This window comes from Helianthus annuus, chromosome 17, assembly GCF_002127325.2.
Source record: "Helianthus annuus cultivar XRQ/B chromosome 17, HanXRQr2.0-SUNRISE, whole genome shotgun sequence".
Classification (NCBI taxonomy): domain Eukaryota; kingdom Viridiplantae; phylum Streptophyta; class Magnoliopsida; order Asterales; family Asteraceae; genus Helianthus; species Helianthus annuus.
Window position 1 is genome coordinate 7895369 of NC_035449.2, and position 17010 is coordinate 7912378.

At 37.7% G+C, this 17010-nt stretch overlaps 4 protein-coding genes across 8 annotated transcripts in view; 3 read left to right on the plus strand and 1 right to left on the minus strand.

Annotated features, from left to right (window-relative positions):
* Nucleotides 1-871: 871 nt before the first annotated feature.
* Nucleotides 872-3560, plus strand: LOC110923634 (F-box/LRR-repeat protein At3g26922-like). Its single transcript, XM_035986129.1, has 2 exons — nucleotides 872-999; nucleotides 2368-3560. Exon 2 carries the CDS (start codon nucleotides 2457-2459, stop codon nucleotides 3558-3560), a length of 1104 nt encoding a protein of 367 aa, XP_035842022.1. The 5' UTR covers nucleotides 872-999; nucleotides 2368-2456.
* A 225-nt stretch (nucleotides 3561-3785) lies between these two features.
* Nucleotides 3786-5488, plus strand: LOC110922865. Its single transcript, XM_022167065.2, has 3 exons — nucleotides 3786-3897; nucleotides 4132-4644; nucleotides 5333-5488. Exons 1-2 carry the CDS (start codon nucleotides 3808-3810, stop codon nucleotides 4609-4611), a joined length of 570 nt encoding a protein of 189 aa, XP_022022757.1. The 5' UTR covers nucleotides 3786-3807; the 3' UTR covers nucleotides 4612-4644; nucleotides 5333-5488.
* Nucleotides 5489-7552: 2064 nt separating this feature from the next.
* On the minus strand, nucleotides 7553-8881 carry LOC110923635 (probable aspartic proteinase GIP2). The gene has a single exon (XM_022167705.1). It carries the CDS (start codon nucleotides 8879-8881, stop codon nucleotides 7553-7555), a length of 1329 nt encoding a protein of 442 aa, XP_022023397.1.
* A 3454-nt stretch (nucleotides 8882-12335) lies between these two features.
* LOC110922228 (F-box/FBD/LRR-repeat protein At1g13570) overlaps nucleotides 12336-17010 on the plus strand; it is a 40685-nt gene continuing 36010 nt past the window's right edge. Inside the window, exons 1-7 of one of the 5 annotated variants that reach the window (XM_022166538.2) lie at nucleotides 12354-12462; nucleotides 13143-13356; nucleotides 13657-14164; nucleotides 14431-14607; nucleotides 14783-15274; nucleotides 15605-15660; nucleotides 16254-16520. In XM_022166538.2, coding sequence (XP_022022230.1) covers nucleotides 13214-13356; nucleotides 13657-14164; nucleotides 14431-14607; nucleotides 14783-15268 — 1314 coding nt within the window. In that variant the 5' untranslated portion in view covers nucleotides 12354-12462; nucleotides 13143-13213 and the 3' untranslated portion in view covers nucleotides 15269-15274; nucleotides 15605-15660; nucleotides 16254-16520. Of the gene's footprint in view, nucleotides 12463-12486; nucleotides 12987-13142; nucleotides 14165-14430; nucleotides 14608-14782; nucleotides 15275-15604; nucleotides 15661-16253; nucleotides 16521-17010 lie in introns of those variants that run through there. The other 4 variants (XM_022166535.2, XM_022166536.2, XM_022166537.2 and 1 more) reach the window with 4 other exon arrangements.

The following is a 17010-nucleotide window of genomic DNA, read 5'->3' on the forward strand; positions in this document are numbered from 1 at the left end:
GTTGAACAAATCTGAAAGAATGGCAGCAACGGCTTTGTGGTGGTGGTGGTGGGTGTAGTACCCAACGGTAGTGTGGCGGCGGTGCAATGGTGAACACAGATCTGATGGTGTTAGCAACAAACGAAGGTGATGTTTGTGTTCAGAGAGAGAGTAAGCGGTGGTGAGTGGTGGTTTAGGAGCTGATAGTGGCGGTGCTTTTGAAAGATGCCGGTGCTTTGGAGGTTGGAGGTGGTAGACCGGTGCTTTGGTGGTCGGGATAAAGAGAGATTGAAGGATTGAGGCTTATAGAGAGAGAGAGAGCTCCAGATATATATGTTTAAAGAAGAACAGGTGTTAATATCTATTGTTTTATGTTTTGTTTTCAATATTCTTTTTTAATATATAGGCAAAATGACTAAATTGCCCTCACATGAGTTGCATGTGCCAGGACTTAACTTCTAAAACAAACCGGGTTAGTGCTAAAGGATCTAGTGTGTAATGGTTTTAGCAAATAAAGGACTGTGACTGTAATTATTGAAGTTAAAGGGCAACCATTGCAATCCGATACAAACATAAAGGACGAAAAGTGTAATTTATCCAAATATTTATAAATACAAATATATACAGTTAATAAAGACAAGTTTACCCTCATGTGCATTGCATATGATCAGATTTGATAGAAAAATCTAACTGAGTTAGGGTTAAAGGACAAAACGTGCATGATTTGAAAACATAAAGTATAAAACTCATCAATTTTAAACATAATAAAGGACAACATCTGAAAATAAGTATAAAGATAAAGGACAATGCTTGAAATTCACTCAAATATTAATTAACCCATCTAACTTTTATAAGTCGATTCACTTACTCTAAAATATGCTAACCCAAACACCCCCTTACTCCCCTTCCCACTAAAACTCGCAGCGACTCGCTACCAATCTCCTCCCTCCGACCACCAGTTCCAGGGGCGCAGCTCAACCCCGTCAACCCCGTCCACGGTGCTACACCAAATGTTTCCGCGTACGCTCCTTCTCTCCCTTAATCAGAATCAGATTTAGGGTTTTTTGGATAGTAAGTTCCTTTCGATTTTGATTTGAGTTTGACAAATTGAAGGGGTATGGTCCCAGATCTCGCGTCAGCATCGACCGCGAGTGACCATTACCCTTATCAAAACCCCCACTAGCTAACAACCTACTTGTGCCCATGCGAGAACGCGTCAGCACAAGGGTTGAATCCAATCTATCTAGTAACGAAGGAGGACTTACATGGAATATGAGAACGGTAGAGTGATGCGACAGAGCATCACATCTGGTGTACGAAAACGGAAGTATTCACAGCGATGCGGCATCGCACCGCATCCAGTGAACACTTCTATCAATACAAGAAAGCCTTACCTTAGGCATAAAAGAAGATGAACGTAACGGTGCGGCTGACACCGCACCATATGGGCATTTTCGTCACGACAAGGGATGCAGGCAAATAGTCTCCGCGGACGACGATGCGGCTAGCACCGCATCTCGCGTATTCCTTGATCACAAGTAGGAGACGCGGTAACTTCAGATGTTACCGCACGTAGCGATGCGGCTTGCACCGCATCCTATGCACTCAAACAAGTGGGACTGACACCACAGTGCAAGTGGCACCAATGGCAGTTACCTGTCAGAGCTACGTAAGCAATGGACTGACGTGGCGTAACCTCCACAACCGACAAGCCTGACACACCTGCAAAGGTGCAGCACGTCGTCAGTCCATCCATCATCATCCTCCTTCACTCCTCGGCTATAAATACCAACCCCAAACCAGGTTTGAGGTATCTCTTCACAACTCTCTCACTACTACTACTATCTTACTTTGCTTCCCAAGCAAACTACTGATTCTCACGCCGGAGAGTGGTAACAAGGAGCACCCCCCACCCCATCCTCCTTGTTACGAGTCACAGCTTGTTTCCTTGTGCAGGAGATCAACCACCGGTGATCCAACCAGCGATCCTCGAGAGGAAGGGATTAACCCTTCTTGACGAGACCAGTGTGTTAACCCTGCCCGGTTAACCATTGTTTCATCACAAATTCTCACCTCGTATACACTGATAATCTATGCTCTTGCACTGGCACATTTTCTCACGCTCACACTCAACCGAACTAATAGCTTGTATGCCTAATGAATATGTTACTGTTGTGTTTTAGTTTCATCTTAATTTATGAATGAGACCTGTACTTGAAGGCTAACATGACAAGCATGATCCATAATTGATCACGCTCCCACAAAACAACTTTGTTTATTGAGTGTTTTGTTTGGGCTATGTCCTAACTGTTGCTTGCAATCAAATTGCAGTTTATGAATCCAAAAGAAAAGACATGATCCGCAAGATTTAGCAAAACAGAACTATAGAGGAATGGAAAGACGAATAATCACATAAGAATCCTAAAATTTTGGTCGAATCAACAAGAAAGGAAGCAACATATTCGGTTTAGGCGAGAATGGATTCTGGGCATGGTAAAACTAGAGCGAAAGTAGAAGGTGATAGACTAAGCAACTTACCTGATGATGTTATCCACAAAATCCTCTCTTTTATTGGCATTAAACAAGCAGTCGAAACAAGTGCCTTGTCATCTAGATGGAGGTATGTCTGGACTTCAATGCCCTATCTCAATTTCTTAGGCAATGATTTCCGTTCATTGCGCAAGTTCTCCACATTTGTTGAACATGTTCTCTCTGCTCGGAATAATCAAACAGAGGTGCATTCTGTCGAGCTCGCTTTTCGTGGAAAGGTTACCCAGGTGTTTGTCAAAAGAATTTTGGACTATGCATTCTCCTACAATGTTCAAAAACTGAATATTACTTTCTTTCGTGGAAAGAAGAACGTGTTCCCTCTTTCTCTATTTAATTCTCAGTCTCTCAAACATCTCACTTTGACTGCGAGTATTTATGACCGTTCCCGTATGACCCAACCTGTTTGGGAGCTGCCAGCTCTAGAAACATTGAATCTCCATTATTTAACGTTGTATCATGACAATACCGACAAGCGTGTTAGTCTTTTCTCCAACTGTGCAAACTTGCAGAATCTCACCTTAAAGAAGTGTAGACTGATGGGCTTGAATGGTTTTAACATATGTCATCCGGGACTATCTAGTCTAACACTTGAAGAACCTGAAGATGATTGCAACTGTATCAATGTGGTTACACCTCAACTCAAGACTCTCACTATAACATATTGGGACGGGAACGTTTCGATTTCTGCACCCAACCTTTCCTCTTTGTGTTATAAAGATAGATATGGTCCTTTAAAGCTTTCCGCCGACTTTCTCCAGCTAGAGACGGTGGATATATGTATATCCTCTTACTCTCAAGATAAGGAAGATGCTCATGAAATTGTTTGTATGCTTCAACAAATTCATAGTGTCAAATTTCTTACACTTAACTTGGAACTTATCGAGGTATACTTTTACTGGGCTTTAATGTCATCGCTCTCATATAATAAAGAATACCCCAATTTAAACCTTGGGCATACTCTTGTGATAGCCAAAAACATTAAAAAGATTAGTACTAACAAGGTCAATTCTTTCTTGACTGAGGTATGTTGAGAGTGCTTATATGATTCTTGCCACTTTCATTTGAGTGCTCTACTTACATGACTATTAAGAGACACATACTTAGGAAAATAGGTATTTATATCTTTACTTATGATTGTGAGATTGCGTTATTTTTTGGTATATTTTTCAGACTCTTTCTTCATCCGTGGAACTAATCTCACATCAACCTTCACCATTTGCCAACTTAAAGAGATTAAAGATTTATCCAAGTTATGTTACTCGTTTGGCCGAGGATCAAATGGAACTACAAGTAACTATGTGTACTGAAGTTAAAAACTATTTGCTAGATGCTTCTCCAGGTGCCACCTTCACAGTGGTTTCATATGATGTATGTACATCATGAAGTATATTTTTGTCTTTCAGTACATTCTACTTATTGCTCTGATTACTAAAGTTCTTATAGTACCCAAAGTTCTTATTCATGTAGAGCCTATGGACTAAATTTGTAATATGTTCTAAAGTGAATCATCAGTATATAGTAATATACTATAAATATCATATAATATAGGAGCTTATGAATCTATAGGTCTCATGCTTATTATGATCTGTGGAAACCATGCAGGAGATTAGAGCTGTGATGAATGTTAAATCAGCACGAAGCCTCATGAGAGAGTTGCAGGTGCTGCTAGATAAGTGGAAAGAGAATAGTGAAACAAACACGGCTCATATGAAGCAAGACGAGGCCCCAATTGAGAGCCACATGGCAACAATGCATGAGCAAGGGGAAGTTGAGGACCATAGGGCACAACCAGACATGAAAATGGAAGGGCATTCTGGTGGAAGAATGACACATATCACGTGCTATTGGGAAGATATGAACAAGCAGTTTAAGAAAGGGAATAAAAAAACTGGTCACATACTTTCAATGTTGCAGAAGATTGAAGGCATACTGACAAAGCTGTCTACATCACATCGGGCTAAGTTGCAAGAAAGGTTTTTTGGTTTGTCTGCAGAGGCTGAGGCTATCATGGAAGGTGTGATGGATCATATGAAGATCCAATTTGATAAGAGGCCGAGCCATTCAGATGTCTACTTTCATTAACTTGCAGCATCACAACCGCTTTCTTGACAAACTGTAAGTTCTTGATTTCCCATACATTCACATCTGCATTTGATAACCCTTTTGTATCAATTTGTATAGCTTCAAGTATTTGATTAATAATTATAACAAAAGGCTTGCTTGGTGAATGCTAAGTTACACTGTCTGTGTTTTATGTTGGGCAAGTTCAAATTCAGCCTTCAGGCTTCAGACCTTATGTTTTCCTTTATTAAGTTGCCAAATTACAGAACAGCTCTTGAATTATGTTTTTGAAAATGACTAAACAAGCCCTGATGTTTTATAGAACTTGTATTTCTAACCCTTTTATAATGATATTTCTCTTTTATATCAATTTGCATACCTTTAAGTATTTGATAAAGAAGAAGAGTAAGTATGTATGTATGTATGTATGTATGTATGTATGTATGTATGTATGTGCGTGTGTATATATATCTAGATAGATATATTATGTATACCAGTAACAAAAAGGTTTGGATGCTAAGTTTATTGCCTGATTTCTAGGCGGGGCAAGTTCAAATCCCACTTTCAGCACTTTAATTTTCTTTATTAGGTTTCCGAATTACTTGATAGCTCTTAACTTTGACCTTTTGATAATAGGGGCGAAACAAGCCCTCAAGATTTATAGAACTTGTATTTGTAAATTGTAACCCTTTCATAGTTTTCCAGTTTTCCGACCCTATTTGGTCTTTTATTTTGTTTTCAGGTTCCATCTCCATGTTAATTGCGGGCTAGAGCTATAGTCGGCTGCCCAAACTAACGTTCACCCTTTTGGCGCAATTTGGGATGGTGAATTTATATATTTCTTGTGCTTATGGACTCGTATCTAAGGACATGTTTTTTTTTTTTTTACTTTTGGCTGCTACTGTACGTAGATTAGACGGGCACTCTTATTGATTTTTGGTTTGTAATATCTTAATTATGGTACTTACCTATATGAAAGGCTTAAATGGTTTTTGTAATTAAGTCTACGGTTCTATCTTCCGAGTTCATGCTGAATCTGATAATTCTCCTTTATATCAGTCTGCAACTCAGAACAGGACCGTTCCAACGTTTTTGTAGACCCTAAGCGGACTACGAAGTGGAGTCCCTTTTGCAAAACATATAGAGATTAATAGAAAAATTAGCTGCTAAATTTAACCTACGTTTAGTAATTAGCCCTAATTTTTGCCCATAAGACCCGACGCCATGAGTGATTACCATTAGTGATAGCCGATAATCTAGAAAATCGAAAGAGCAGGTTGCGATAGGAGGTAGGAACGATGACTGCGGCTCAATTTTAGGGATTTTTGGCGCTGATTCACGGAATTCGGATGAGGTAGAGTGGTAGATGGTTGCTACAGACTGCAGTTATGTCTGTGGTTTAATTTCGAAACCGGGTCTTGAATGTGGGCCTTTTTCCATAAACAATTTTTATCTGTGTAACTTGATTAAAAAAACATGGTTTAGTTTTGCTTTTTATTTAAGACTGATACAGATACAATATATAAAACTTTACTAAAAATTGGAGACCCTTGATTTTTGATGGCCCTAGGCCCGTGCCTAGATTGGTAAGCCTAACGGGCCGGCCCTGACTCAGAATCACTATCATCCTCAATTCAAGTTAACCTAAAATGCAATCAATGTTAAATATAAGGATTTGAAGCTGAAGAATCTTGATGTTCTAACATAACTTGAAGATGGTAATGATACACAGATTGGGTAATTGTTCTTTCAAGTAAAATATAAATGAATGCAAAAGAAACTGATGTAAAAGACAGCAATTCAAGTATGGAAACTACTAATGAAGAAAAAAGAATTGTAGCACTAGTAACAGAATTTAGTAACATAATGAGTGAACTGTTCTTGGCGGGGAAGATGGGAGGATTGAATGGTGTATTTGTGGGCTTTTAGGGGAGATCAAATATGTTATAAAGGGTTATAAAATACTGAATGACGATATTACCCTTCCTTTTGTAAGTAAAAAGACTATAATACCCAAGTCTACTAACATAATTTAGTTGGAGGGACTCGAATGCAAGAAATCGACAACTACAGATTGTTGAATTTTGCCAAATGACGGCTGTATGTGTAAGTGAGTGTAAACCACATGGACAAAAATTGTACTTTACTCAAAGAATAATCTCTTAACTATATTTTTAGTACCCGGCCTATTTTTCTATTTCACGTCCCTGCTCACCATTTAATATTAATCTATTTACTATTAAGATCTTTGATTGACCTATAAGCTTCACGATTTTAAGTTTATTCTCTGATCGCTTTTTGTCACCTTTATTTCAATAAAATGAAAATGGTTTTTGGAATACATAAAGAAGTAGCTAGATGCAATTTATTATCCAGAGTTTATTATATCTACAATAGTTTTTTTTTCTTTTTATATATGATTTACCATTTTAGTTTTGTATCTTATTTTCTTTTTATATATGATTTACCATTCTAGTTTTTATCTTATTATTCTATAGCTAGTTTAAATACTAGAATAGGTATAGAAAATTTATCATCATCATTTGTACTTACCAGCAGTTGTTTAACTTTATCATTACTTAGTTTTATAATTAATGATACAAAATAATATTCACCATTACAGTTTTTCACTTCTTTTTTTTTAAGCCATAAATTTTATTTCACTAAAGAAACTTGCCAACTTACATCGAGCCAGAAGGTAGACGGGCAACAAGTTGCGCCGCCACCCTTTCTGAATTGCAAACCCTAACCTCACAAGTCACAAAGACAAACCCCTGTACAATTGTTGTAGATGACTCGTTGGACCCTGGTCAAGAAGTGGATTGCTTCTGGTGCTATGAAGCTAAAGGTATCAAAAGCAAAAGGGACAAAGACATGCTGGTTCTATGCGCAAACTTTAGCATTGTTGTAATATCAATACGAAAAACCACAATAAGATTAAAACATTACAATGGGATATAATTTAAGATTGCCTGTGCTGAGAGCAGGTTGTGTTCAAGATCAGGAGAGAATTAGTGAACCCCAGTTTTGATGCAGCTAAATCAAACTCTAGCACTCGGTTCTCCAACTGATGCCCACCTAAAACAATTGATGTTCTTGGCTCAGCTCCTCCATCAACAAAAGCAAGACATATCACATTCTTCTTAGCTTCCACCATTGTGTTAGAACCATACATTTTAAACCTTACTATAGTTTTCCCCTCCAAAACCAGATCGATATCGGGAACCGCAGGGCCGGCTATCGTCTTGGGAGCAGTCTTGGCATCAAAGCAGGCTCCAAATGGTGCCACAGATGCCACCCTTTTGATACCATCCACTGCAGCTACCTTAACAAAATCCTTAACCAAAGGTTCGTATATACTCGAGTGCAAAGTGGTGTATGGTACTACAGTGCTGATCATTGTCCCCCCAACTCCATTACTATCAATGGATAGCAGAGAAGAGTTAAAAGATACACGTTTGCCGTCGATCTCAATGGTTTTAACATTAATAAAGTAGTCATCAGACGCTTCTCCATAGGCGGAAACCGGTGAGGTCCTGACCGGATTGATAACGAGCAGGGTGCTTGAAAGGTTTAAAGATTGATCTTCAGTGCGAGGAGGCATATAATATGGTCCTCCACCGATAAATATGTCGCCTAATCCTTTATCAGAGGGTATACAAAGGGCAAACTTTTTAGCTACACTGAACAGAGATGAGATTTGGGAAACTAATGAGACTTGTGTTCTTGCAAGACCAACCAACCCTTTAGCTGTGTTGGAACCTGGTAAGTCATATAAAACGTTAACGTACAAGTACGCACACAAGAATTGGAATTTGGGAACGTCGTAGTTAAGGCGAATAGAGTGTCCATCTGACGATGTTACTCTAACGGTATCTTCGCCAAGTTCTAGCTCGGCAAAGGCTCCAGTTAACGGGTTGAAAGCGTTTACACCACATGAGTTGTTGAAGCAGCCTGGTCTAGGAGTTGAGTTGCACCAGAGACAGACTGATCCCAAGGCTTTCTTGCATCGGTTTGAGCGGCAAGCTGCTCGCTTGTAAGAGGACGAGACGTAGGGTTGGCAGTCGAAAAATACTGTTTGCGCTCCAAGGTCGATTAATGCATCGACCTTGGTACGTGATTGCGGATTTCCAGCCTCAAAAGTGGTGTAGTATTGAAGGCTTGTTTGGTTTTTTCGAATGGGGAAGTGAATGTTGGTTTGTTTGGTTAGTTTGAATGGATCTGTTGCAGCATATGAAATAGTTAGAAGTGAAAAGATGAAGAGTGTGGTGAGGGTTTGAGAAGATGCCATAATATTGTTACTATGGTTGTAAATATAATTTATTCATGGGACTAGTGCTGTTTTATACTAATTTTGTTGAATGCAAATAATATTGTTTATATTCTCCCATGCTGGTCAAAGTTGGTGTCCTTACTTGAGTACCTGGCTTTGGTTAAAGATAATACTAAATTTATACATTGTTTATTACTTTACATACTATACTATTATTAGTAAACACATGGTCGCACCGACAAAAAGAAAAAAACACGTTTGTGTTATTATGTTTACAACTAGTTGATGCCCCGTCCGTGTTGCGGTGCAATAGCTGGATAATTCTCAATTAATTAAAAAAAGACTACTATAATTTTTCTAGAAAAAAAAAAAAACAAAACAAAAACGATGATAAGACCGTAATTTTGGGCTAAGGGCAAAACTGTAATTTTTCAGGACTAATGAGCCAGTGTTAGCTCATTGACACGAAAAAAAAATTAAATCGAGTAAATCAATTAAGAAAAATCTTTATAGTTTTGCTAAAAAAGCTAAAACGATGGGAAAAACGTAATTTTAACTGAAGGCGAAATCATAATTTTAAATTAGGGATAGAGTAAAATGCACGGATAGTCCCTGTGGTTTGGTGAAATTTCACCTTTAGTCCCCAACTTTTCAGAATTACACTCTTAGTCCTTGTGGTTTAACAAGTTGTTACTCGGATAGTCCCTAAAGCGGATGAAGGTTACTCGGATAGTCCCTGTGGTTTGACAAGTTGTTACTCGGATAGTCCCTGTGGTTTGACAAGTAGTTACTCTGTAACACCTCGAAATTTTGCGTCCAATAATGTATTAACACGTGTCGTATGTTTACACGTGGCGCTAAATACTAAATAAAGGACTAAAGTTGACAAACATTGAAAGTATGTAAATTCGAGGGTTAAAAATGTCAACAAGGGATAATTGTGACGTACGTAAATCCTAAATGATGCTCGTACCTTCAAACGAATGAATCATGGATCGTACGGAACGAAATGTGGAAGAAAGTGAGGGATTACAAACCACAGGGGTCAAATGCGCCAACATGTTTAAGTTATACCTCTGAGTGACCTTTTGATAAACCCGAAGCTTTGTAACGGTTATTTGTGCTCACTAGAATACTCGACAAAAATTTCATAAAGTTTCGTTATCGTACGAGCAAGTTGTGATCAAATTCGTATGCGAGGGATTAAAACGTCAACGTTGAAAGTTAAGGACTTTTTGGGTAACAATAACGTTAACCGAGGACTTAACGAAATGGGTATTAGTCTTGAAGCCCCTAAACGTCAATTCTTAAGGCTCAAAATGCAAGAAACTGATGGCCAATCGGTGTTTGAAGAGTCAGGGATCAAATCGCAAAAATCAAAAATTGGAAGATCTGGTGCAGAGGGGGGTCGCGCGACGCGAGGCCCTGGGGGGGGGGGGACCGTCGCGTCACGCGAAGGCTGGTCTGCTAGTTGCGTTGGGGGGCGTCAAGACGAAAATTTCTTAGTTTCATAACATGTACGCATGTATTTTAGTTACTTATACATACTACTTATAACATGATCTATAAAAAAAATCGAGTCGACCAATTAAATCAAAACACTATCATAGTTTTGCTAAAAAAAAAAAAAACTAAAACGATGACAAACCTTTAATTTTGAGTTAGGGGCAAAATAGTAATTTGTCAGAACCAATGAGCGAGTGCTAGACACCTGGTTGACACAAAAGTTAAATTGAGTCAACGAAGTAAAATAAAAACTACTATAGTTTTGCAGAAAAAAAAAAAAAAAAAAGCAATGGCAAGACTACAAATTTTAACTTGTGGCAAAATCGTAATTTTTTTAGCTGAGGGCAAACTCATAATTTGAAGCTGAGGGTAAATTCGTAACTTTAAGTTGGGGGCAAAACCATAATTTTATTTTGAATTGGGGCAAAATAATAGTTTTGAACTAAGGACAAAATCGTAATTATGAACTCATGGCGCAATCGTAATTTTGAAAAGGGGGCAAAATCATATTTTTGAACTCAGGGAAAATCGTAATTTTTAACTAGGGAGGAAAAACTAAAACGATGGAAAGACTACAAATTTTAGCTGAGTCAAAATCGTAATTTTTTAAATGAGGGAAAACTCATAATTTTAAACTGGGGCAAATTCGTAATTTTTAGCTAGGTCAAAACCATAATTTTATATTGAACTGAGGCAAAATTATAGTTTTGAACTAAGGGCAAAATCGTAATTTTGAGCTGGGAGCATTGGCATAAATTTACTTTTGAAAAGGGGGCAAATTCATATTTTTGAACAAAGGGCAAAATCGTAACTTTGAGCTAGGGGCAAAAGCATAATTTTATTTTATTCGTAAATTGTTTAGACCAATGAGATTATCTATTTATATTAACAACTTAAAAAAAAAGGGGCCACCGCCCTTTTCCACCAATTGGAGGGTGGAAATATTGCCGCAAAGCTTTTTTTTTATATGTAGGTAATAGTTGATGCCCCGTCCGCGTTGCGGGGCAATAGCCGAATAATTCTCAATCAATTAAAAAAATACTACTATAATTTTGCTAGGAAAAAAAAAGCAAAAATGATGATAAGACCGTAATTTTGGACTCAGGGCAAAACTGTAATTTTTCAGGACTAATGAGCCAGTGTTAAGCAGCTCATAGACACGAAAAAAAAAATAAATCGAGTAAACAAATTAAAACAAAAAACCTTTATACTTTTGCTAAAAAAACTAAAACAATGGGAACAACGTAATTTTTAATTCAGGGATAAAATCGTAAATTAAATGGACCAATGGGGGAATGCTAGAAAGCTGCTGGCATGACTGTAATTTTACACTGGGGGCAAAATTGTAATTTCACCAGGAAAACAAACAAAAACGATGGACAAAATGTAAATTTAATTTGAGGGCAAAATCGTAACTTGGCTGTGAGAAAAAAACTAATGGCAAAACTATAAATTTATACGGGACAAAATCGTAATTTAGAACTGAGGGCAAAATTGAAATTTTTAGCTGAAAAGGGTAGATTGTCAGAGGTTGAAGGGTGATGGTGGCGGTGGTGGTGGTGGATGAGGTTGAAGATGATGGTGGGGGTGAAGTGGTTGCGTTTTTCCGACGAGGTGAGGTGGTGGTGAAAGGTGGAGTGGTAAATATCAAGGAAGATGAAGATGGTGGGGTGGGTGGTGGGTCCACATAATTTTTAAGTATTAATTAGATTTCTTTTAACTTTTTAGTTATTAATTTAATAAGGGCATTTTGGTCATTTCACACCAACTTAACACGAAAAACTAACATCCATCCGCTTCAGGGACTATCCGAGAACGAATGTGCAAAAGTTGAGTACTATAGCTGTAATTTTAAAAGTGTAGGGAGTATAGGTGAAAACGGAGCAAACCACAAGAACTATCCAAATATTTTAGTCTGAATTTAAAGTAAAATATGGCTAAAAGAGCAAGGCCTTAGAGATTTCTTATGACTTATTGGGCTTAACTGAAAACTAACATGGGCTAATTCCAATCAACCCTAACGAACCCTAACTCTCAAAATCGATTGTATTCGTATGTAATCAACCTACCGCTATTCGACGCCCACGATAATCGTAAGTCTCCTCTCTGTTTGAAATGCATCGTCTCCTCTTTGTTAATTGTTGATCAACATAACATTAATTTTAGGGGTTTTTATTTTTATTTTGAGTTTGACACATGATTTTACGCTCACTTGTTATAGTTGTATGGACGCTAGTATAAACTGATCATCCATGCATTTACATTGTAAATTCATCCCGTGTTAGCTTGTATGAGGGTCCATTTTGTAATAATTACAAGTAGAGGGGTGTTAACTGTAGTGTCAACTAACTCTATGCAAAAGTTAGTTGACACTGATAGTATAATAGTTGAAATGCTAATAAGATCTGTATGCAAAAGCACATGGCATTATGGCCTAGTGGCATCTTGGGGATGGGATAAGGCTTTGGGGCCCATTAGGTCCTGGGTTCGATTCTCACAAAAGGGGTTTTTTCCTAGATGTATTGGATTTCCTCCTGAATTGGTGTATAGGCATTATAGCCTAGTGGAGATGGATATGATCGGGTGGTTCTACTGGTGGCACGATGATACTCCAGTGGTCCGTCAGTGATTCTTTTTTTCCTTTCCTAACTTTTTTGTTAGTGTTGTTGTCTTATACTAATTCCTTGGAAATTGGTGAAAGTATATTGCAACTTGTATTCTGAGTGTTTAGTTTGTCCTATGTCCTAACCATTGCGCGTAATCAAATTTGCAGCTTCTGGAGAAGACATGATGCTCGTGGTTTAGCAACGGAAAAGATAGCGACATACGTTGAGTTAGGAGAGAATGGATTCCAGGCATGGTAAAGTTAGAATGAAAGTAGAAGGTGATAGACTAAGCACCTTGCCAGACGATCTTATCCATAAAATCCTCTCTTTCATTGACATTAAACATGCGATCAGAACAAGTGCTTTGTCATCTAGATGGAGGTATATTTGGACTTCAATGCCTTGTCTTAGTTTCTCAAATGAGCATTTCCATTCATTGCCCGAGTTCTCCGAATTTGTTACACATGTTCTGTCTGCCCGAAACAATCAAACGGAAGTGCATTCTGTCAAGCTCGCTTTTCGTGGAAAGGCTAGCCAGCCGTTTGTAAAAAGAATTTTGAACTATGCATTCTCCCACAATGTCCAACAACTGAATATCACTTTCTTGCATGAAGATTATATGACCAAAACCTATCTTTCTGCATTTAGTTCTCAGTCTCTTAAAAATCTCACTCTGTCTAGGTGTGGTTGTGCTTGCGAAGATTTCATCACCACCTCACCTTCTTGGTATCTGCCAGCTTTAACAACATTGAATCTCCATCATTGCTCGTTCTTTGGTGAGAAATATCCTGGTCTTTTCTCCAAGTGTGCAAACTTGAAGAATCTCACCTTAAAGAATTTCAATACGATGAAATTTCATGGTTTTAATATAATTCATCCTAGATTATCTAGTCTAACACTTGAAGATGGTTGTATTGATGTCAATGTGGCTACGCCTCAACTTAAGAATCTCACTGTGATAAACTGGTCAAGGATGCATTTGGTCGATGCACCCGATCTTGCCTCCTTGCATTATAAAGATCATTATGGTAAACTTTTGAAGTTTTCTACTGAGCTTCGTCACTTGGAGAAGGTGGTTGTATGTATTCAATGTTCCAATGAAGATAAGGAATATACTCGTAACATTGTTTGTCTTCTTCAACAGCTCCGTAGTGTCAAATTTCTTACACTTAACTTGGAACTTGTCAAGGTATGCTGGTATTGGTCGTTAATATATGTCATGTGCATTTAACAAAGATTTTTTAAATAAACAACAGAAATATCATTGTTTTTTTTTGCAAACAACAATAGAAAGGGGTATAATGAGAGTGCTTACATGAGTCTATTGCTTCCATTTGACTACTCTACTTACATGGCTACTAAGAAACAATTACTCAGGAAAATAGACTTTATTTTTATCTTTACTCATATATGGGAGATTGAATAATTATTCCACTTTTTTAATTCTTTTGACAGCATCTTTCTTCATCAGTGGAATTAATTTCACATCAACCTTCGCCATTTACTAACTTAAAGAGTTTAAAGATTTATCCAACTGATGTTACCAAGCCAGAAGTAACCATGTCTACTGAAGTCAAAAACTATTTGCTAGGTAGTTCTCAAGGTGCCACCTTCACATTGGTTTCATATGAGGTATGCACATCACGAAGTGCATGTTATCTTCCATACATTTTACTTATCGCTCTGCTGTTTCTAAAGTGAACCATCAATTTTTGCAAGAAATGGCATTTAATATATGAGATTTTGATGATAAATGGACACTATCTATATTTTCATGCTTATCATATGATACATGGAAACCATGCAGGAGGTTAGAGCTGTGATGGATGTTACATCAGCACGAAACCTTATGACAAAATTGAAGGTGCTACTAGATCAATGGCAAGAATATAGTGAAACTAAGATGGCTCATATAGAGCAAGACGAGGCACCAATGGAGACGGTACATGAGCAAGTGAAAGTGGAAGAACAGACAGACACGAAAATGAAGTGGCATTTTGGGGGAAGAATGGCACAAATCAAAAGCTATTGGGGAGATCTGAATGATCAGTGTGAGAAAGCGTCTAATAATATGGGCCTCATAAGTTCAATGTTGCAAGAGACTATAGAAGTAATGACAAGGCTGCCTACATCACATCAGGCTAAGTTGCAAGAAAGGTTTTTTGGTTTGTCTGCAGAGGCTGAGACTATCATGGAAGGTGTGATGGATCGCATGAAGATCCTATTTGATAAGAGACCGAGCCATTCAAATGTCTACTTTCATGAACTTGCAGCATCACAATCGCTTTCTTGACAAATTGTAAGCTCTTGACTTCCCGTACACTCACATCTGAATCTAATAACTGTTTCATATCAAAAGAGAAGTACAAATAATCAAATATAAAAAAGGTTTGCTTGGTGGATGCTAAGTTGCATTGCCTGTGTTTTATGTTGGACAAGTTCAAATTTAACCTTCAGGCTTTAGCCCTTCAGTTTTACTGTATTAAGTTGCCAAATTACATAACAGCTCTTGAATGAAGTTTTTGAAAATGACTAAACAAGCCCTTATGTTTTATAGAACTTGTATTTTTAACCCTTTGATAATGATATTTTTCATCTGTATTAATTTTTCCTTCGTTATGTTTTAAAGCGAACCACCGGTTTCTACAAGAAAGGACGGCTAATATAGGAGCTTATGATTTTTAGGTCGGGCAAGTTCAAATCCCATCTTCAGTAAATTAATTTTCTTTTATTAGGTTGCCAATTTTTTACTTAATAGCTCAAACCTTTAATTTTTTTTTTTTGATAATGGGAGCCAAACAAGCTCTCAAGTTTTATGAAGTTGTATTTGTAACCCTTTCATATTTTCCACACTACTAGAAAACTGCTACTATTCTCACGTCAATTTCCGTGGGAAATCCGTGGGTAACTGCGTTTACCCACGGATTTCCCACGAAAATGGGCCGTAGGAATCCCGTCGGGAATTGCCGACACTTTTCCTACGCATAACGATTCCTACGAATTTCTGACTAATGGTTAAAATGAAAACGGATTTCGTGAGAGATCTGTCGGAATTTTCCTACATTTTTCCTACGCAAACCAATTTGTCGTTTTTTTGTGGCTTTTTTTGTCACAAAACTAAGACCCTTTCTAATACGTCGGAATTTCGTAGGAAATGTGTCGCCATTTTCATTCGTAGGAAATTTTGGTAGGAATAATAGCAGTTTTCTAGTAGTGCCAGTTTTCCTACCCTATTTGGTCTTTTATACTGCTTTCATGTTTCATCTCCATGTTAATAGCGGGCTAGAGCTATGGTCGGCAACCCTTTTGGAGCAATTTGGGATGGTGAAGTGACGTTATATATTTTTTGTGCTTGTGAACTTATTATATCTTAAGACATGTTTTCTTTTGCTACTACTGCTACCGTACGTAGGAATTTACCTATATGAAAGGCTTAAATGGTTCTTGTAATTAAGTCTACTGGCACTCTTACTGATCTTTGGTTTGTAATATCTTCAGTTATGGTACTTACCTATATGAAAGGCTTAAATGGTTTTTGTAATTAAGTCTACATTTCCATCTTTTGAGTGTATGCTGTAACTTTTTGGGGGAACTGTAATTATTAACGTTATTAATGTTTATTTAGTGTAGGCTTTGAGAATTTACTTTTTAAAAGGTTAGACCCAGCATTGGTGATGGTCTAAGAGTTAAGACTAAGTGTGTGGGGCACTGTGCGCGGAGCACCTGAATCCTCACATAAAACTTTAATCAACTGGTTCCATTTTGCCAAAGATCAAAAGATGAATTGTTAATTTTTTAAAATATAGACGAAAATTATTATAGCATTACAAGTTCAAAAGTATGTCTTTCAATTGCAAGGCGTTGTTTCTCATTTCTAATTCACTTAGGGGGATCCGCGACACCTGGATATGGGGTAGCGGGTACCCCTTACCCGCAGGCGCACACCGTGAAAGCTGGTGCACGAAGTGTATTTCTAAAATACTTTTCATGTTCAGACATGTTGTTGAGCCAAAGGTCTCCGTGAAAGCTGTCGAA

Coding starts and splice junctions, on each gene's coding strand:
- LOC110923634 (XM_035986129.1), top strand. CDS start 2,457: ATGGATTCTGGGCATGGTAAAACTAGAGCGAAAGTAGAAGGTGATAGA.
- LOC110922865 (XM_022167065.2), top strand. CDS start 3,808: ATGGAACTACAAGTAACTATGTGTACTGAAGTTAAAAACTATTTGCTA. Junction 3,898..4,131: donor TCACAGTGGTTTCATATGAT/GTATGTACATCA, acceptor GAAACCATGCAG/GAGATTAGAGCTGTGATGAA.
- LOC110923635 (XM_022167705.1), bottom strand. CDS start 8,881: ATGGCATCTTCTCAAACCCTCACCACACTCTTCATCTTTTCACTTCTA.